Below are 23,118 nucleotides of genomic sequence, written 5' to 3'. Positions count from 1 at the left end.
GGGGGATGAATGAGCAACATAGGATGTACTAACTGGCTTGTTTGTACCTTTCTGAAGCTTAAATTGAGTACAGAAATCCTCACACGAGTTTTATGGGATACGAGTACTAACTGGCTTGTCTGTATCTTTCTGAAGCATAAACTGAGTACAGATATCCTCACGTGAGTTTAGTGAGGTGTCTGTGGAAGGGGAAAGATGTACAGAATACTAGTTTCTGGTAAGAGTTAATAGCTAAATTTAAACTTAATAAAAACATTTAACATAATTAAATGCTACCAAGAACTTGGAATTATGTTGAAGCTATGGTGAAGCAAGACTAAATATGTTTAAGCTGTAACTTCATCATCGTCACTTCCTCTCAAGCCCATTGACGCAAAGGGCCTTAGATAGATTTTGCCACTGATCTCTATCTTGAGTTTTTAAATGAAAACTTCTCCATTCATCATCTCCTACTTCAAGCTTCATAGTCCTCAGCCATGTAGGCCTGGGTCTTCCAATTCTTCTAGTGCCTTGTAGAGCCCAGTTAAAAGTTTGGTGAACTAATCTCTACTGGGGAGTGCATAAGCAGGCTCAAACCATCTCCATCTACCCCTCACCATGATCTTATCCCCATATGGGACTCGAGGAATCTCTCTTATAGTTTCCTTTCTAATCCTGTCCTGCTAATTAGCTCCCAATATTCTTCTGAGCGCTTTGTTCTCAAATCTACAAAATCTATTGGATACTGTTTCATTGTCATACCATGACTCATATCCATACAGTAACATTGATCTCACTTAACTGATATATACCCTGATTTTATATGTAATTTGAGGCAATTTGATTTCCAAATTTTACTTAACCTAGCCATAGTCTGATTTACTTTTTTCAATCTTTCATTAAACTCCAATTCTAAAGACCCTTTATTAGAGATCACAGTTCATAAACATTTAAATGATTCTACCTCAATCATTTCTCACTCCAATGATATATTATCTTCCATTGCATATTCGGTTCTCATTATCTTTGTCTTTCTTTTATCTATCTTGAGCCCAACCTCCTGTGATATTTCATGCATTTTGGCAAGCAAGCTCTGACTTAGATTGACATTCATCTCCATGTGGTACTATAAAAATAGAATTTATTTTCTTGCAATCATGAGATCCAACACCCAAGAAAAACCATATTGGCAGTGATAAAGGGCATGTTATTTGGACACAAAAATTCCAAAAGAATAATCAATTTGTAAATACCAACCATTTTCATTTCCTTTATTACAACTGATTGACTGCCAAAGCCTGGGACTAGGAAGGCTGTTTACCAGCAAGGTGCAAGGGGGAGATACAACCCCAAAAAGGGATCTCGGCAGCAAAGGGAGAAATGCATATTAATTCTGCTGGTATCATATCTTTGCACTATATTCTTCTTTTGATGTTGTCTCTTTACTGTTGCATCAACCTAAAGATGTCCTCAATAGTTTCATAAGTGAACTTGAGTCTTTCTTTGACTTATGTTTGAATCAGAGATATGACTGTGAGGAGGGGGAGGTGGAAAATAGGTTATTAAATTTCTCTTATGCAGAATTGGGGAATGAAGCAAATAGTATAGGTTGCTAACTGCATGCACGACATTAAATAATCTCCATAGCAAATGGTGAGGTGGTTTTTAAAGGCCAACCATAAGAAAATTGGCCCTGTTGAGTGTTGTAAATGCACAACTGCTCTCCTAAAGAGAGATAGCTTCAAGTGGAGAATTCCACAAGAGGTCAGGGAGGAATGCTATTTAGATTTAGGTAAGTAAAGGATGGACACTTGCTACATTTGCTTTTATCGAGAAGGCTTTCAGATAAAGAAAAGAGGATTTAAGTATGTTTTTAGCAGTGAAAAGACTTTTGATAAGTGTGAAATAGGGAGAGCTATTAAAATGTCTAAATCTATGAGTAGACAGGAGATATAGCAGATAGAAAGAAAACTCAAGTCAAGGATTTAAAAGGCTGCAGTAAAGATTGGAAAAGAGCAGAGTAAATAAGCAGACAACACTCGGCTGGTTGCTGATTCCCATGAAAAGTTGCAAAGATTGCTACTGGGTGATGTGCAAAAGACATAGTATGTGGTCCTTAGTGCCTGGAAAACGTGAGCCTGATTATTGCATTTATGGATGACTGTGAGCGTACACTATTGTGCGCGTGAAATTCTTGATCGACAAGCAGCCTTCTTCATGTGTACTCTACAGGAAAGGTGTTCATTGCTTGTTAAAATCAAATAACTGATCTGAAAAGTCAATCATCTCAAGAAAACTTTTCAGGGTACCTTGTGGTTGTATGCTAGTTTGTGCACATAAAGAGAGGGTTACCAAAGCACCTGAGAAGTGTCACTGGCAGGAGAGGAATTGGAGCAGGGCTCTGAAGCATGACTAACTGTGCTTGTGCCTTGTCTCTAAAGAGATTTGGCACTGGTAGCAAGGAGGTTGTGCCCTTGAACCTCGTACCACAATGCCTTCCCAAAGGAAGGGTTTTGGTATGGTGCTGTTCCTCCCATGAAACCGTGCAGAGGAAAAAGACTGAGAATCCAGAGAGTCAGACTTACCAGTTGTCCTATGCTTCAGTGACTTCTCCCTTGGCAGCGCCACATCCGAGGACTTGGTTATTGTCTTTAGAACTCTTTAACGTGGAGCTGCAATAGCAGAGTGTATTGATATCATCAACATGCACTGTGTGTGTGTGTGAGAGAGAGAGAGAGAGAGAGAGAGAGAGAGAGAGAGAGAGAGAGATTGTCTAGGAAGGGGAATGGGTGTTAGAGCACTCTCTCTCCCATGGGGAGATTGATGATTGATTGTTTGATTTCTGGCATCCTGACATCTAAGGTCATTGACGCTGCCATGGGGAGAAAAAAGGGTAAGAGATAAGTGAACGTAACTCCTATGGATTGGCCTTCCTGGTCCTCTACGAAGAGGAAAGAAAGAAGAAGTTCATCTTTTCCGGAGTTGTGCGGACTGATGATGACACTGGTAGAAGAACACAACAGCCAGGTGATATGGCCTTATTGTCCTCAGGGATTGGAAGACACTGATGGGAAGAAAATGGGGGAGGCGGTGCTCCAGTGATGTGGAAGGGATAACTTCCTTCAGCTCTCGTTCTGGTCATACACACAAACGAGGGATAGGACAGCAACAGATATGCCACCATACTGGTAATAATATACAGTATTAGATAATGGCAGGTAGCACAGAAATTGTAACACAATTACGCTACCTGGTGGCTGCCTACCCACCAGCTACTACTACTACTACCCAAAGTCATAATTGAATCAAAGGTCGAAGGTTTTTATGACGTATAGGAGCAAACCAAAATTAATAGTTAAAATAGGAAAAAATTTCAGCATAATATTACAGTAATATACGAGATACGAGTATAATTTGTGCCTGGGCCGTGCTCATAAATCAACTTCATTATATCTCAATTCAGTTTTTTCCATATAAAATAACTAACAAATATTTAATCCTTTCTGGCACTCTAAAAATACCCAAATCAAAGATAATAACAACAAAAAATATGTTTTTAATTGCTATACTATATAGACATACAGTACTGTACTCACACACAATGATATACAAGTAATCGTCGACTTACGAATATTCAAGTTTAAAACCATTTTTTTTTACTGTGATGGCATCACAAGTCTATTAGAAGTAGTGCACTAATAGGACAACTATTTCCTTAGAAATAATCTATTTTCTTGCATAAAAACTAAGCAATTTATTACAGTAAGTTAGAATTTTCTTTTATTGATAATATACAGAATCCATTTTAAATAGAAAATATATTAAGAAAAGTTTCAATATCTTTCGAGTTCATACTGTATCATATGTCTGGCGATGTCATATTTCTGTCTAAGTCGAGGGCAAATCGAGTGATTTCTTTTCACTAGGATATTGATTAATGTTAGTGCTTCCATAATCGAAATTATGAATAACGATGCAAAGTATTTTATGGGTCTGTATCAGTTGTTATGAGTACTACGTAACGTGAATTTGACTCTACAGTACAACTATGATGATATTTATCTAATAAAAGTACACTAATAGGGCAAATATTTTTTTTCAAGTAATATATTTGCTTTTACATTATAAAAATGAAATACTTTTCTGGGTAGATTAGAGTTTTTTATTGCAAGAAAAACAGGGCATGGTTGTAAATATTTTGCAAGTCATTCTTTGTCGATTTCATATCCCAGCGCACATGTCATGACCTCTTATTTAGGGCGGAATACGAGTAGCAAATCGAGTGATTTCCTAACGAATCATTACAAAATAATCTTATTATTCCCATCATCGAGTAACAATACCAAGTATTTTAGTGGTCCGTATCAGTTGCTGTGAATAGCCTACAGTACTAATTATCGTAAATTTAATAAAACAAGGACTGTATGTCTGGTGACGTCATATCTCTTGCAGAAGGTGAGCCGGCAAAAAGAGTGATTTCTTTTCGATACTTAACTGAGTAATATTAGTATTCAAATTATCGAAACATTGTACTGTATATATAGTAAAGTCTAAAAAAATAACCCATTCAGAGTTTGAGAGAGAGAGAGAGAGAGGAGAGAAGTGAGCAAACATAGTCCTATGATAACTAATAATAATGGTTATAAACAAACTGTATGAAAACTATATCCTATAACATATTGGTGCTGATGTAATATTCACTTTTGAAAAAGCTAAAAACTTTTATAAATGACACTCCTTGTTATTCGTATGTGAGCATATAAACACAATATTGTCAAAAAAATTTGAAGACTTAATATTTAACTAGAAATTAAATACTATATGAAGCTTTAAAAATAAAATAAAACAGCAACCGGACTCACAAACACATGCAGAACGCATTATTAGAATAACTAACAATAATGGCTGTAAACGAACTGTATGAAGGCTATGATATCGTATAACATATTGGTACTGATGTAATATTCATCGTGAAGATATTTTTGATAAGTTAAGAAATTATATAAATGATACTCTTTGTAATTCGTATGTGAGCATTCTCTGGATACAGCAGCGGGGCCTTGAGATCAGCTGATCACAACCAAAGGTAAACAAAAAAAAAAAATCAGTAATTGTTCATTGTTAAAACTCTTCCGAAATTGAATAATAAAGTAAAAAAATGTTTTTTTGGGTTCAAGTCATGTCATCTTGATGGAAGTTCCTCATTGGCAGCTTCTACTTGGGATATTTCTGTGAGTGATATACCAGAGAGATTTTACCTTAGAGGTATTAATGGAGTTCTAACCTCAGGAGCGAATATCCTGAGAGATATCGTGCATAAATCAGGGACGTGTTAATAACTGTTAATAACAAGCCATGGTTATCATTCCCCGAATAGACTTGACCTTGTCTCGAAGGATAAGGTTCAGGGTAGGATACATGGGCATGTGAGCCGTTACAACTCCCGATCTCAATGTGCTTCAACTAACACGTTTCCTGTGGAACCACTCCCCTTTCGCAGCGTCATCTTTGACGGTCGCTTGGAGAGTTTCTGCCCGTTTTTTCTTAGTTTTTTTAGTATTTATCAATCACGAATGCTTCAGCTTCTTCCTCACCGTTGTAGTTGATTACCCTCCTTTTAGTGTGTTGGAGAATTTTGCTGCAGCCTTAGACCAGTCATCTGCCCTTTCCTATCCTCTCCCATATCTGAGGGACATTGTCCTCTGGAATTGGTCAGTTGGATCCTACCTGGTTGTCAGGACATCCTTTGAATTTCCAATTCTTAGCGTCCTGACTGTCTTGTACGGCTCTCATTATCTTACCGGCTAAAGACCCCATTTTCTCAAGTTAAAGATAGTAATCAGGTCTTGGCAGGTTCCCTTTTTAGCTACCTTTCATTCCTGTACTTCCCCTGAGTGTGGATCCTTCCCTATAGGATCGTTCACTTTCTCTCTATGTCGACTTTACAATGCCTCTCCCGCTTTGTGTCGACATGCCTGGGGTATTGGCAGGTCAGTCTTTATCTTGGCTACTAGAAGTAGTTGCTGCCTCAATCCTGCTGATGCTGGTCTAGGCAGTATGATGGGTTGAACTTGCCTTCTTAGGATGTTCCAATAGACCTACTCTGGAGGTTTTGGCGTCCATTTGATGTGAACCTTTCCTCCATATTCCTATCGCACTGTCAATTAGTTTGCTTCATAAATCTCCATTAATTTCTGAGCTGTTTGGAATGTCTTGATTATTTCTAATCTTTAGTCATATTTAGGTGGTAGGTTTATTTAGGTTAGGGTTTTCTCTTAAACATACAAATATTTTTACTTAATTTTAAAAAGATATAATTTTCAATGAGGTGTGCTCGTTTAATTTTTTTTTTTCTTCTTTACAGGTCGGTGATATGAAAGTAGGAGGTTTCCAGAAGAGCTCTCAACAAGGTGCCCCTTATCTTCCCTCTCTGGAACTGAAGGACCTCTTTTCCAAGGCTGAGGTGTCTTCTGTGTTTGGTCACCAGTTACTGATGGTTCAACTCCCCCCAGTACCAGCAGATCATGCAGATGATGAAGTTCGGGACGCTCTGCAAGTCATGAGCCCGAATGCCGACAACATATAGACAACTACTTCGGACCAGAGAAGCCTCTGAAGAGTCATTGGATATACATCGTTTGAGCACAGTTTCCAGTGCCTCTTTAGATTGTTCCCCATCCCTAGTGCTTACACCTCCACCACTGTTCACTGTTCCTACATTAGACAAACCTTCGTTTCCTAGTAATGTGAATTTATGGTGTCCATGAAAGCTTTCATGGAAAACCCAACCACCGAGCATGAATGTTCTCAAGCGGACCTCATAGCGAGGATAGAACCTTTACAAAAGGCATCTGCTTCCAAGGCTCCCCAAGCTTCGAGCCTACCAGAATGCGCAGTTAAGAAGCCTTGGTGTTATGCTGAGCATATGGCCTTAAGTGAAGGGTACCTCTACATCTGAGAGGGTTTGGGTTCCAAGCCAGTCTCGGACTTGGAATTCTTCCCATAGATCGTTAGTTATCCTTACTGCTTCGTAAGGCTTAACTCGGAAGCGTCCATTAGGGATGATACAATCCCTAAGGAAACAATCATCCTGGACCATAGCAAGGCTCAGTCTCTTTTGGTTAAGAATATGAAGACAGACGAATTCACTAATACCTAAGTTTCTGCCTTTGGCAGGAAGCAAGCCACCTTTGTAACTCCCAAGGATACTGGCTTCCCTTTCACTTCTAAAAGTTTAGTCTGTAAAGAAAGCAGTAGTGGAGGGTAGAAAATTCCCAGTGCTAGAGGAGTGCAAACCTGTCTCTCTAGTTCTTCCTTTTGATTCTGACAATGGGGAGGATGTCCAACTTACCTTTACTGTTGGAAAACAGTAAAGCAGTTAGATGAGAAACTGCCTACATTTCCCAAATCCCTATTAAGTGAAGAAGTGGAAGTCAAAGAGAGACTTTATTCTAGAAATTCTCTTTGAAAACTATTCCAAATCTAATCTTGGCAAAGACTCGCCTAACTATATTTCATAGTGATCTCCATGCTTCCTTCCTAGCCAGGAGAGTATGTAGAGAACATGTCCTAGCTACTGATACGATCAGTCATGAACCTAGAAAACTTGACTTCAATATCTGGGGGAAATACTCTTCCCGGGAAATTGGTTAAGGTAGTCATGGACACAGCAGCTTAGGATATTAAGAGCCTTGTAGATAAGTGGGATGTGTCCCCTTCACAGAAACTTACCCCCAGTGAAGGACATCAACCCAAGGGCAAGAAGCTAAGACGACACTTTAAGGAAAGGAAATCCTTTCCTGTTACGACAGCCTCAGTTGCCGCCATCCCTCAGACTGTATACGAGGTTCCCCAGCAGCATGTACTACATCCTCAAGCCTTCAACCTGGTTTATAAGAGAGCCACCAACATGTTCCACCCTGCCAGGCGAAGGTCTGGGAAAGGCGGTCAACCTAGAGGCCGAGGAAGTAGAGGCAAGGTGGTTAAAGATGCTGGTCCTTGACACCAACAATGAGGAGCTCCTGGTAAGGAGATGACTTCACCTGTTCAGGGATCGACGGGAGTTCGATCCCTGAACAGGTGAAGTCAATCCCTGGGCTCAGAACATAGTCTCAAAAGAACTAGGTTGGATATGGAGACATAAACCTCCCCAGTTCAAGAGGTTCTTCCAACCCATGACCCCAATTTTGAAGGATCATGCACAGGATCTTCTCCGGAAGGGAGTCATCCCTTGCACAAAATCCATGAACTTTTAAGGGCGGCTATTCTGCGTGCCCAAGAATGATTCGAACACTCTTCGAACTATCCTGGACTTGTCCCCACTAAACAAATTCTTTCTGAACAGCAAGTTCTGGATGCTGACTATCTCGCAAATATGGACCTTACAACCACATGGATCCTACACCATCTCCATAGATCTTACAGACGCCTATTAACATCTTCCGATAGGTCAGCACCTCTCTCCCTACCTTGGTTTCAGACTGCCAAGAGAAGTCTATGCATTCAGAGCTAAATCTTCGGGCTCAATATAGTTCTATAGATTTTCACAAAGCTAGTTAAGGCCATCATTCAAAAATTACGGAACAAAGGCTTCCAAGTGATGGTATACCTAGATGACTGGCTGGTCTGGGCTGCAACAAAGTCAGAATGTCTTTGGACAGCTCAAAAAGTCATGAAATTGCTACAGTCACTGGGCTTTCAGATCAACTTCGAAAAGTCCAGGTTGTCTCCAACTCAAGAATTCCAGTGGCTAGGGCTTCACTGGAATCTTAAGTCACACTCCCTCTCTCTACAGCAAGGTAAGAAAAAGGAAATCGCAAGCTTTGTCAGGTACCTTCTTCGTTCAAAAGTACTCACCAGACGGAAACAGGAGAGAGTCTTGGGTTCACTGCAGTGACAGACTCGATCCTAAAAGCGAGACTTAAATTTGCCAACAGAGTCTGGAGAAGAAAGGCATCCAATGCTTGGAGAGATCTTCGCCACAAAACTACAGTCTTACTGCGAAAGCAGCTCGAGCAGTGGTCCACTGCCAGGAGTTTATCGACACACGTCCCTCTGCACTAACCTCTTCCTTCCGTTACTATTCCAACGGACGCCTCGGAACAAGGATGGAGGGAGGAAACTCCCCTTCCAAGAAAGTACAGGGACGGTGGTTAATTGCATTTCAGAAATTTCACATCAATATTTTGGAAGCTATGGCAGTGTTTCTGACTTTGATGAGAATGAACCCAAAGATGAAATCACACATCAGTTTAGTCATCAACAACAGGACGATAGTCCACCGTGTCAATAGACAGGGCTCTAGGTCTCCATAGATCAACCAGGTGATCCTAGCCATCCTCACTTTAGCAAAGTTAAGCAACTGGCATCTCTTCGCAGTTCACCTCAAAGGGGTTTGCAATGTGACGGCGGGCACACTGTCAAGATCCAAGCCTTTGGAAACAGAATAGTCTCTGGACACAATGCCATTCTGTTTCATACTAGAGCAACTCCCAGAACTGCAAACTGATCTCTTTGCGACAAGCTTCAACAAAAAGCTTAACCGGTATTTAGCACCAATCTTAGATCCGGAAGGGATAGGAACGGATGTGATGTCTCTGGATTGGAACCAGTGGTCTCACATCTACCTATTTCCACCATTCAACCTCCTAATGAAAGTCCTGAACAAACTGTGGACTTTCAAGGGAACAGCAGCTCTAGTGGCTCCTAAGTGGTCCAAGAACAACTGGTATCTCCTTGTTCTAGAACTCAAACCTCTCCAGGTCCCTCTACCATCTCCAGTGCTGTCCCAGGATGTTCAACAGAACTGTCTCCGCTTCCTCTTGGATAACAAAAACCCTTCAGCTCAGGATTTTCTCGCCATCTTGGCTCAAAGAAATTTTGGAGTTGCAAAGGAGAGAATTGACTCCATAGAAGAGTACAAGTCCTACACCACGAAATAACAATATTTGTCTTCCTGGAAAAAATGGGTTACATTTGTGAAAAGTCATCAGCCCTCTTTCACTTCTATGGACTTCTGCATTTCTTTCTTTATCTCATTGCATGATCAAAGTCTGGCCTCTACAACTATTGCCTTATGCAAGTCAGCACTAACTAGACTCATTGAACTTAACTTTGATATTGAACTTAATAGCAAGCTGTTCAATAAGATCCAGAAAGCTTCTGCTAAACTGAAACCTAATGCTCCTCCCAAAGCTATTTCTAGTTCGTTGGATAAAGTCCTGCACTTTGACTCCACGATCGACAACACCTCTACTTCTCTGAGGGATATACTCAAAATCTATCTTTTTGCTTGCTATGGTTTCTGGTGCTAGAGTCAGCGGGATTGTGGCCCTTTTAAGGAATGATGGCCACATTGAATTCTCGGAATCGGGGAAGGTATATCTTTCCCGGATCCTGCATTTTGGCGAAAAACAAACTTCCCAAGAAAGACTGGGGGCCTTGGAAGATTGTCCCACTTCAGGGGGACCCTTCTCTGAGCCCCGTGGAGTGCCTTAGAGGCTATCTGTTAAAGAACTGGCCCTTTAAAGGCAGTCAACTCTTTTAAAGGGGAGATGACAGGATCTAATTATTCTCTGAAACAGCTAAGGTTCAATCTCACCTATTTCATCAGAAAGGCTGACCCTGATAGTATACCATCAGGTCATGACCCTGGGAAATCAGAGGGGATGACCCTGATTGTATACCATCAGGTCAAGACCCTGGGAAAGTTGCCTCCTCTTAATTTTTTTCCAATCTATGTCCTTTGCAGGCTTACAGGCTTACTCTGGCTGGAAATCTTCAAGAGTGTTCTTCAAACATTACTTACAACAGTTGGAAGAGATTACACACTTTGTAGTGGCCGCTGGTAGTGTTATTAAATCAAGTGCTGTATATGGACTCTTATAGACTGTATATATGGGACATCTTAGTCTACATTGTGCAAGGGGACTCATGTTCCTCTTTTCAATGTACCACTTAATATTGTAAAATGTCAAAGGTGATATTTTTACCATTATGTCATGTGTTACTATTTTACTACTCTGTTATATAATTTTGGGGTCGGAAAACTCAAGTTTTCTGTATATATCTACTGCACATAATATTACAATTGACTACTGTTACATTTATGCATCTTTGGAAACAATAAAAGACTGCTGTTCCTTTTTGTGTAGCCTTCCATTGGATCTACTGTACAAAATTAAAATAGTGTACGTCAATTTTTAACCCTCCTTTTATAGACTTTGATCTTTTCCTCTACTGGAGACAAAAATCTTCTCTACAGTGAGTGGGACTCTGACGTTAATTTCCTTTGCACCTACTTTTTACAAACATATCAATTGCACCACAGCTTGGTACCATAGTTACCAATGCTAAGGGAAGTATAATTATGTCTATGGGGTGTAAAGGGTTAAAACTCTCCTGGCCACAACTGAGAATGATAATTCTCAGGTACACTTCCATCAGGATGGATTTTGACATAAGGAAAATCTATTTTTGGTTGAGATTGCCATGTTGTCCTGATGGCTCGCCCGTTACTTTTCCATCCCCTTCCAATTCTCTGTGTGGGACCTCGTGTCATGCGATGGCTGCTCCTGGAATGGTTCAACAGGAAACGTGTTAGTAACACATTGAGACCAGCAGTTGTAACGGCTCACTTGCCCATGTATCTTCCCCTCTACCTTATCCTTCGAGAGAAGGTTAACTCTATTCAGGGAAGGATAATCATGGCTTGTTATTAATACATCCTTGATTTATACGCGATATCTCTAAGGATATTCGCTCCGGAGATTAGAACTCCATTGATACCTCTAAGGTAAAATTTCTCTGGTATATCACTTGCAGCAATATCCAAAGTAGAAGCTGCCAATGAGCAACTTCTATCAGGATGACATGGTTATATCACCAAAATAATTTATAATTTTTCCTATGTCAAAATCCGTTTCTCAAAACTTATATCCTATGAACCTAGAAAATGAAATAATGATATACACTACAAAAATATTGATAAAATACAACTTAGATGATTACAGTATCATGACACAGCATAATAAATCTATGGAAACATTATTTTGAAAGTTCGACATAAGTCTAGATCGAGTTACGATGGGTCTCTCGGTCCCTATCTTGGTCATAAGTCAACGACTACTTGTAATAAATGATTTTTTTGTGATATGAATTAAAAAGTGATTTTATTATGAGTTCTCAACTTTGAGACAGATGATAGCAGCTAATGGCGGTGTGTGGAGGGAGGGAGGGAGGATAGGAAGGAGACATAGTTGGACAGTACCCTATTAACACTGTTCCTCACACGTAACATAACTTAAAATTAACCTAACTGAACTTAGTTTAATTCATTTTTAACATTTTATTCTTTTCTAATTTTTTTTTTTTTTTTACTTTTCAACCGTCGATGTATTCTGCTTGTAATGGTGTGCCAAATCACTCACATGGACATCATGCCCATTTTTCTCGATAATTTCATACTTCATCTCCATCGTCATCATGCATTTTTTTTTCTTCTGACTTCCACTTGTTTTCTTAGAACCCGTCACATATAATATAGAATGTTCACAAATACAGTAAAAGTCACATAAATAATGCAAACACAACATGGGAGATGTGTACAGAAGTCAACGACTATGTGAACTGAAAGAGTGATACAGGCATAGAGCACTCCCAAGTGCTCGGCCATCTAGCGTTAACTTCTGTAAGCATGCTTGATCTCAACGGAAAATTATGCTCGGAGATTGACTTGTATCTCAAAATGCTCATATGTTGGGGCGCTCATATGTCGAGGTATTACTGCACATCGAGTGAAATTTCATATGTACTAAGATGATTAAAGAAAGATGCATCACAGTAATTATGTCCCTCCTAGAGCAGATACAGCATAAGAGATCAGCAGAAAAATTCATATAAAACAATATAATTTTCTGTTGTCTGAGTACATCCCTTAATCATTCAATTTCCACAAGTACTATTCAGGTTTCTAACTGACAAATGTTTCTAAGCAACAAAGGATGATAATAATCAGCTAGTGTTCCTAAGCAACAAAGGATGATAATAATTAGCTAGTGTTCCTAAGCAACAAAGGATGATAATAATCAGTGAGTCTGAGGTACAATACAACGAGGAGGTGCATAACTAGCTAACACGAGATACTCCATCAGAAGATCGCATTCAGCACAACATGCTTTTCGTGCTTCATCAAAATTCCACTTAACTAGTTTACAATTATCCCATACAGAATTATTTTTAAAGGACCAGTCTCAATTCAAGTTAATTAAACTAAAAAGAGAGAGTAGAACTAGAGTCTAGCAAGTATGAAAATTTAATCACTTTATGACAACATTCTTCTCTTTTCAAAAGAACACTACTTCCCAACTTCCTTACAAATTTTCTCCACCACAAATCTTCATATGCTTTGAAAGAAGTGTTTTCCAGGTAAATGCCATATCACAGACACTGCACTTGAACGGTTTCTCTCCAGTGTGTATTCTGTGATGTGCAGTGAGATGACTTCTCCGAGAAAATGCTGTGTCACACACATTGCACTTAAATGGCTTCTCCCCAGTGTGAATTCTATAATGAATTGTGAGATTATTTCTCTGAGAAAATGCTTTGTCGCAGACAGTGCACTTGAATGGCTTCTCCCCAGTGTGAATTCTATAATGATTTGTGAGATTACTTCTCTCAGAAAATGCTTTTTCACAGACACTGCACTTGAATGGCTTCTCCACAGTGTGAATTCTATAATGTTTTGTGAGAGTAATTGTCTGAGAAAATGCTTTGTCACAGACACTGCACTTGAATGGCTTTTCCACAGTGTGAATTCTATAATGTCTTTTGAGAGCACTTTTCACAGAAAAAGCTTTGTCACAGTCACTGCACTTAAATGGTTTCTCCCCAGTGTGAATTCTATAATGTCTTTTGAGAAGACTTCTCTGAGAAAATGCTTTACCGCAGACACTACACTTGAATGGTTTCTCACCAGTGTGATTTCTATAATGTTTTGTGAGATGACTTCTCTCAAAAAATGCTTTGTCACAGTCACTGCACTTAAATGGCTTCTCTCCAGTATGAATTTTATAATGTGTTGTGAGATGACTTTTCTGAGAAAATGCTTTATTACAGACACTGCACTTGAATGGCTTTTCCACAGTGTGAATTATATAATGTCTTGTGAGAGTGCTTCTCACAGAAAATGCTTTGTCACAGACACTGCACTTGAATGGTTTCTCCCCAGTGTGAGTTCTTAAATGTTTTATGAGCAAACTTTTCCGAAAAAATACTCTGCCACATTCACTACAATCGAATGACTTCCTCCTAGTGAGAGTTTCATGATGTGCTTTAAGATCAACTTCTATTTTTGGCTCTGCTCTGAATTCTATTTCTGATTCTTCTCTGAATTCTATTTCTGGCTCTGCTAAAAATTCTATTTCTGGCTCTTCTCTGAATTCTATTTCAGACTCTGTTTTGAATTCTATTTCTGGCTCTGCTCCAAATTCTATTTCTGGCTTTGCTGCAAATTCTATTTCTGGATCTTCTCTGAATTCTATTTCTGGCTCTACTCTGAATTCTATTTCTGGCTCTTCTTTGAATTCTATTTCTGGCTCTACTCTGTATTCTTTTTCTGGCTCTGCTTTAAATTCCATGTCTGGATCCATGGAAAGAGGGTCATTATCAAAGAGACCAACACTAACAAAAAAACCATTTTCCAGCTTGACTGCAGTGTGTGAAACTGAATCTTCCATTTCTGTTTTTACTGGAAACTCTAACGCTTCAGAGTTCCTCATTCTCTCCCTATCACTGGATGACATCTTCAATATCTTCAATAGTGTAAAAATATAGTTAACGCTTAACTCCCTATTCTTTACATCAAAGTTTTACAATATCAATCCTCCTTCCTTTTTCCCAAACCTGTATCTCTTGCCGATATCGTCAGTAGTTTACACAATCTTGCCACAAGAGTTGGATGATTTTTTCTGTAGGGATAAAAAGTCTGAAATAATAAAGAACAACTATCATTGGAGAAAGGAAAGATGAAAATTTTGGAATTTTCTAAAATAAAAGAACAAATTTTTAAAATGAAAATAACATTCTAAAAGTAATTTGTATTTTTCCTATCCATACAAACCGTAGTCCTTTAATTATGGATATTACTTCTGTACGAGCTGGAACCGGTTGTTGATTAATTGATTGATTTGGAGTTTTCTGGCATCCTGACATCTAAGGTCATTGATGTCGATATCATTTGTTATAAATAAAGAATAAAAGTAAATTCAATATAAAACAATAGAAGCAAAGATGTCCTTATAATAGTTAAATAGGTTTCAGAAGACCTGCTTCAAACAGATATCCATTTCTTAAAAGTGCTAAAAGTGGGGCATTTGGTCAACAAGTTCCTCACAGTCAAGGGTACCAAACAGTTGTCAAAATATGGCTGGTGTTGGCCAGTCATCAGAAACTCGTGTGTCAACCAAGTAGCAAATGCAGACGACGACAGAAGAGTAGTCTCTCACTTTCGGGATAGCATGTTATACCTCCAAGGAGATATAACATTTGTTATTTCTCTCATCTTGTTCCCTTCTAAACTACCCTAATGCTGCTGCCAATTATTATAAAACAAATTCTTAATGGTAGTAAATCTGCCTTTTTATTCCCACACACTTACATGTGCCAGAACCCAACAAAATCGAACTGCTATACCTCTCAGCCCAATAATGAGGAGCCACTCTAAAATGTTTGAAACTGAAGGGTTACTGAAATTAAAAACTTATAAAGCCTGCAGGACTTCTTGCATCACTAAAAATAGTAAAATTGGTTTCCTCTTTTAACGTTATTTTTTCCATAGCTATTAGTATACATATAGAAGATATTAGAGGAAGAGCACCTCTACAATTAAAAGTATTACTATATACTCCAAATCCAATGCCAACATAAGATTTGGAGTCACATGTATATATAAAAGTCGATTCCTGGCTTCTAAATCATATTCTTTTTTATGATAATAAAATATTGAAAAAGATATCTCTGATCATTTCCTTGGAGGAATTGATGATATTTTAAATGGAAGCACCTTACTTCTAGCTATATCCAGACTGTTTACTAATTGTTTAGGCAAAAACCATAAGGTTGAGGAGATTTTGGGTGTGACTAAAAATATCTACAGTGCCTTACTAGGTGTGCAGTCTGATAGGCTAGAGAATTAGGAAGTCTTTGCAATCTAAACCAATATTGAACAATAGAAGACTTTTGGTAAAGGTATAAAGGTAATTCTCCAGCGTCAACAAGGAGGCTTGGTATAGGCGAAGTTCTAAATGCTCACGTTGCCAATATGATAGCACTAGAATCTAAAATCTTTTATCAGCTTTGGGTGGCTGAGGTGTATATCACACACCCATAACTAAAATTTTTTTAAATTATGGCCTTGAATAATTATAAAATAATTTTGCGGTCTGCCCCGCCATGATGAATGAGATTGATTGATTGATTTGAAGTTTTCTGCCATCCTGACACCGAAGGTCATTGATGCGGATATCATTTATTATAAAAAAGAATAAAAGGATATCCAATCAAAACCCTAAAAGGCAAGATGTCATTGTAAAATTTGATTAGGTTTCAGAAGACCTGAATCAGAAATATTATAAAATACCGCTAGCACAGCATAATAAATCCTGTCCAAGAATCTTGGCAAGGATGAACCTGCCATCCTCACCTCAACCCTCAAACAGATATCTATTGCTTAAGATGCTAAAAGTTGGGCATTCTGTCAACAAATGCCTCACTGTCAGGGTTACCAAACAGTCATTGCAATATGGCTGGTGTTGACCACTTAGCACAAATTCGTGTGTCAACCGAGTGTGACCAATGCGGAGATGACAAATAGTCGTCTTCCACTTTCGTGGCATCATGTTATGCCTCCAAGGAGATATAACATTCGTTATTTCTCTCATCTTATTTCCATCTAAGCTATTCCAATGCTGTTGCAAATTATATTATAACAAATTTTTAATGCTTGGGAAAAAATCATTACAGAGGATGGGATAGCTTTTTCGTAGCAATTCAGCTGCATCATTCTTTGCTAATAAATCTGCCCTCTCATTCCAGACATACCAACATGTGCTGGAACCCAGCAAAATTGAACCATTATACATCTCAGCCCAATAATATAAAACCATTATAAAATCTTTAAAACTAAAGCATTACTGGAATTAAAAATTTTTGAAGATTGTAGGACATTTCTTGCATCACTAACAATGACAAAATTGCCCTCCTTTTTAATGCTATTTTTTTTCAATAAGTTATTTGGCCATATATTTTGGCAATAAATAAAGATGACACTACTTTATATTCTAAATCCAATGCCAGCATCAGATTTGGAACCATCATTATATATATAAAAGTTGATTCTCTATATTCTTCAACATGTTCCATAAAAAGAGACCTGGCTTCAAAATCAGTCATGTTCTTTATACCCCAATAAAATATTTACAGAAAGATGTATATGGTAATTTCCATGGAGGGGTTGGTTGAGGAGACTTTTGGTGCAACTCAAAACACGTTTAATACCTTACAAGGTTTGCAGTTTAAAATGCTAAAGAATCAGGAAGTATTTGCAACGTAAATCAATACTGATGAATAGACTTTCAATAAAGGTCTAAAGATATTTCTCCAGCATCAACAAGGAGGCTTGGGATAAAATGAAGTTCTACAGGCTACTGTGGCTGATCTGGCTTGGGATAGGTGAAGTTCTACAGGCTCCTGAGACTAATCCGATACCAGAATGGTGCACAGAATCTAAAAACATTTAATTGGCTTGGGTGGCTGAGGATTATATTTCACACTCAGGACTAATTTAAAAAAAAAATAAAGCCTTGTGCAACTTCAAAATAGTTTTGTGCTCTACTACACATGATGTGTGGGACAGAACTTCTAAAAGATTCAGAGCCTCAAGAAATTTTACTTTTAAGGTTTTCAATTGAGCAACCCTTGTCAGCCTGCAATCAAATATCAATCCTTACACATGCAATCCGTTGACCTTTGCGATACATATCCGGGTCTGGTTTACTCCCCCAAATACAACAGAAATGGACACAAATTTGAATCCATTCATATCAGCCCAGTGAATTGTTATATCAATTGAGATTTGTAGTTTTCTGTCAACCATTGCCATTCTAGCTCCAGCAAATGTTATGGAGATATCATCTACAAAGAGCATTGATAGAATATCTTGGGGAAATGACAGAGGATATGCAATTAAATCTGGTTAGGTAAATATCAAAATTGATAGTACAACCAGTAAAATTAAGCGTATACGCAACTGCATGTTTCTAATACATTTGTTAATTTGCAATTCAAAACTTCTAAAGCTTGTAGAACACTTCTTGCACCACTAAAAATTGTAAAATTACCCTCATCTTTTAACGCTACTTTTTCAATTGCGGTTAGTATGCCATATAGTTCGGCAGTAAATATAGAAGATACTAGAGGATGTGCACCTCTACAATTAAGAGCACTATTATATACTACAAATACAAGGCCAGTATCAGATTTGGAGCCACCAGTATATATAAAAGTTGATTCCCTATGTTCTGCAACATGTTCCATAAAAAGAACCCTGATTTCTAAGTCAGTCATGTTCTTTTTATACCAAGAAAATATTTACAAAAAGATATCTCTGACAATTTCCATGGAGGGATTGATGATACCTTAAACAGGAGCACTTTATTTCTAGCTACATCTAAACTGTCTGCTAATTTTTTTTTTTTTACCTGATTTTGGGTGCAATTCAAGATATATTGAATGGCTTAAAAGTTTTGCAGTCTGATAAACTAAAGAATTAGGAAGTCTTTGGAAGCTAAACCAATACCAAACAATAGAAGACTTTAGGTAATGGACTAAGGTAATTTTCCAACATTAACAAGGAGGCTTGTGATAGGTGAGGTTAAAGGATCATGTGGCTAATCTGATATCAGTATGGTGTATAGAATGTAAAATCTTTAATCGGCTTGGGATGGCTGAAAAATATATTTCACACCCATGACTAATTTTTGAAAGAATTAAAGCCTTGTATGACTAAAAAGTTTTGAGGTCTGTACCCCATAATGTATGGGACAAAACTTTTAAAAGATTCAGAACCTCAAAACATTTTACTTTTAAAGCTTTCAAGTGAGTAATAAATGTAAGCCTGCAATCAAATATTAATACTAAAATCTAGCTTTATTTACACGACCTTTGATGTACATATACGGGTCTGGATTTACCCAACGAATACGACATAAATGGACAACAACAGTTTTGCTAGTTGAAAACTTGAATCTATTCATATCAGCCAATTGAATTATTTTGTCAATAAGAGTTTCAGTTTCCTCCCAACCATTGCCATTCTTGCTCAAGCAAATGATATAGAGAGATCATTTACAAATAGTGTTGAGAGAATATCTTGGGAAATGATAGAGAATATATCATAAATGGATAATGCAAATAGGATTTCACTCAGCACACTACCCTGGGGAACTCCTTCCTGACATTTCTTCTTTGACAGTTTCACATACTCTGACTTGAAAAAATGTATGTGAAATAAATGCTTGAATGAACAATGGTAGCTCTCCTCTCAATTCCAAATTATGAATGGTTTTAAGTATACCATACCTCCATGCAGTATCATATGCCTTTTCAAGGTAAAAAAAAAAAATGGTTGTTACATGGTGCTGTTTGAAGGCAAAGGCTCCACAAATAGAGGATTCCAGTCGTACCAACCCACCAGTTGTCGCGTGTATTTTTTTTCTAAAATCACACTGGATAGGTAATATAATACTTTTCTTCTCTAGGTACACACCAGTCTTGCACTGACCATCTTCTCCTTGATCTTACATAGACACGATGTCAATGCAATTTGTCTACAGTTTGCAGGTAAAAGCTTATCCTTAGCAAGTTTTAAAAATGCTTAAATAAAGGATAGTTGATAATGATGAAAATAAAAAATTTAACATTAAGAGGTACATATTTAATCATTGCATATTGGATTTCATTAGGTCCAGGGGCTGTATCATTGCATGTAGCACGTGCAGAATAAAATTCTCTTTTAGTGAGCACTATAAGATTTCTCCTTTTCTGTTGTAAAATTCAAAATTTCCTGTTATTCTATGCTCCTATGCTGGTGAACTGGAACTGATTCAAACTTACATGTTACATTGGAGAAAAGATCAGCCAAGGCATTGCTAACCTCAGTTGCTCCAGTCATATACAGACCATTCACCTTCAACACTGGTGGTGGGTTGGGGGTAAATTTGCTTGCTATCTTTTTCACTTTCCTCCATACAGAAGTTGCTGGTGTTCTACAGTTGACTGAGGAAACAAAAGGTATCCAAGACTGGAGCCTAGCTTCTTTCATTGCACGGAGAAACTGTGCTCTACATTTCTTGTATATAATTAAATTCTCCTCAGTAAGGTGTCTGCACAATGGAGTTGAAGATATTCTTGTGGTTCTGTCCAGGGTAGTCAGTTCTGATAATCAGCAAGGGACTGGTCTCCATCTAAATAAACCTGTGGTTTTCAGAATTGAATTGAATCTTGCTGTATGTATGGTTTCATTCAGTAAGTCTAGGGAATCATCTACGTTTTCAGACAGTTCTGCATTCCCTTCAATTTCCCTTTGCTCCCGAAATTTATTCCTGTTCGCCTTGTCAATGTTCCATCGTGAGGATCTCTATAAGGGTGGATTAGTGTTCGTATTTATAATATTGGATGATGATCAATAGTATGCCAATCTTCTAATGCTCTCCAATCAAAATCGAGATGGCAGTTGGAGCTTGAAATTGAAAGGTCAATGCAAGACAGGGTACCTGTCTGAACAAGAAAGTGTGTGGGCTATCCTGTATAAAGGAGTCATACATCCTCCTTTTCCACTTCACCCCGTAAAGGATGTCTACCATTCAAATCTCCCAGTAAAAGAGAAGGTTGAGGAAGTTGTTGAATCACCTCTATTAAATTATCATGAGATGTCATTTAGAGGCAAGTAAAGAGAACAAATGGAGTATATTCTTCCTATGTCAATTTGTAAAACCAGTGCCTGCAGAGGTGTACGAACAGACAAAGATATTTGGCGAACATTTCTACGAACGTATACAAGACTTCCGCCATGGCTCCCTACCTGTTGATCATATGGTGTCCTACAGCTAATATATTTGCGAGGACAGGGATTATTATCATTGTGGAGGATTAATTTTTGTTTTATTTTTATTTTTTTGTTTGCCAAATCCTGAGAGAGAGAGAGAGAGAGAGAGAGAGAGAGAGAGAGAGAGAGAGAGAGAGAGAGAGAGAGAGAGAGAGAGAGAGAGAGAGGGGGGGGGTAGTTAGTGCATCGATTGTTTATTGTGAGAAAGACTGTTGGTATAAATGAGATTGTTTGTTTATGTTTTTAGCTAGGTTACAACAGTGGTGAACGTCTTGGGTGAATGACTTTTTTATTTGACTGCAGCCAGGGGCAGTAGTGTGAATGCTGGATTTACTTTATTATTATTTTACCAGCGCGGAAGTGATTATTTATTTTTTGAGTAATTACAGTTTTGTTTATATTTGCTGGTCGTGATTGTGAATGATAGGAACAGTTTATTATTTATCTTTGATTATAGTGCGATAGTTTAGTTAGCTAGGAGTGTAAGTGTTTTCCTTTATTATTTTTGCAGGCCGTAATTCCTCCTTGGTGAGACTTACTCCTTTGGAGAGTTATTTTTTGAAACTGGATTTATTGTTGCTGACCAGACCTGTAATAGAGGATTGTATTTAGACTGCGCTATTTGATTGCTCAACCGTTGATGACTTGGCCTGTGTATTTGGATTGATGATGATGATGATAACTGCTAACCCAATCAGCGAGGCAATTGTGGCAAATTACCACACAGTTTAATCTGTTAACCACAAAGCTGTGATAGTGGTAGTTTGCCGTAAAAGACAGTCAGCTTTGTGTTGAGGACAGTGTTGGTGTCCCATTAAAGATATATTTAATTTTGGTGTTGGTGTGTGGTTTAGTTTTAAGTTTGATAGGTCTTTTTTTATTTGAATGGTGTTAGTTTATTGTATGTTTAGTCTCCAAGTTTATGATTTATTTTAGATTTAAGAAAATAGTGTTAAGGTTATGGTTTGTTTTTGTTTCCCTTCAGTCTAAGAGTCCAGTTTATGATAACGTAAGGGGAAAGTTTGTGTTGAGGAGACAATTGTCAGTAAGTAAGATTCAAGGGTGTGGGGGTTGTTCTTGCGACATCCCGCCACATCATCAAATTTGCTCTCCTGTAGACATATGATTATGGAGGGAGTGCTCATAAATAAGGAGAGTAAGTTCTTCATATTTAGCCTTCAGACCCTGATAGCTCCACTGTAATACTGAAGAGAAAATAAAGCTTACTTTTAGGAAGATTCCTTAGAAGTCTTCCTATCAAGAGTTTTTTTTTATTTTATGGGAGTCTCTGATACTCTCTATGAAAAAGTAGGTCTTGCTAGGCTTGGTTTGATGTTTTTCTTAGCAGCCTTCTTATTCATTTGTCGAGGGGGATGGTGAGCATCGACATTAATCTTTAATATATTTCAATCTTTTAAATTATTCATAATCTTCATCAGATAAAATATCATACCTATTTGCAATAGGTAATTTTGCCTTTCTTGTTAGAGGGGAGAGGGATAGTCATCTCCCTCTTTATCGATTAGAAAATAGAGAGCTATTAGGCCCATGTACCTCTATTTTGGAAGGTTCATCCAATAGTTCTCTAGCAGAGGATTCCTCTATATCTGGCAAAGATGCTACACGAGATGAATGCCTTGGGCTGTTCGTCCGAGGTGTGGCAGATTAAGAGGAAGGTGGTGGTGACTTTTTGATGAGGCACCAAATCTAAATTATGAGGCACTGTAATAGCCTCCGGAGATGATTAAGTAAGAGGATGCTTTACATTATCTTATCTAGATGGCGTTGCAATTCTTTTCTCATGTTCTACATCCTTAGATTTTAAGGCATTGGCATAACTTTTATTTTTGGTAAGAAGTCGGCTAGCATATCCCACACTGATATCCTCTGCATCTGACTTCTGAACAGCTGCTGCTTCTATTTTGTACAGAGGACATTTGTTATAAGTTGCTTTGTGATTTTGGCGACAATTAGTGCAC

At 38.0% G+C, this 23,118-nt stretch overlaps 1 protein-coding gene across 3 annotated transcripts in view; it reads right to left on the bottom strand.

Annotated features, from left to right (window-relative positions):
* Positions 1–12,920: 12,920 nt before the first annotated feature.
* Positions 12,921–23,118, bottom strand: part of LOC137622385 (zinc finger protein 454-like) — a 215,934-nt gene continuing 205,736 nt past the window's right edge. For 2 of the 3 annotated variants that reach the window (XM_068352998.1, XM_068352996.1), the window contains one exon: positions 12,921–14,945. In XM_068352998.1, the coding sequence (XP_068209099.1) occupies positions 13,350–14,780 (1,431 nt within the window). In that variant the 5' untranslated portion in view covers positions 14,781–14,945 and the 3' untranslated portion in view covers positions 12,921–13,349. Of the gene's footprint in view, positions 14,963–23,118 lie in introns of all 3 variants that reach the window. The other variant, XM_068352997.1, reaches the window with a different exon arrangement.

The sequence above is a fragment of the Palaemon carinicauda genome, chromosome 29, assembly GCF_036898095.1.
Source record: "Palaemon carinicauda isolate YSFRI2023 chromosome 29, ASM3689809v2, whole genome shotgun sequence".
In the NCBI taxonomy this organism is placed as follows: Eukaryota; Metazoa; Arthropoda; class Malacostraca; order Decapoda; family Palaemonidae; genus Palaemon; species Palaemon carinicauda.
Note: the sequence above shows the minus strand (reverse complement) of the source record. Positions and strands in the feature narration are given on the sequence as shown.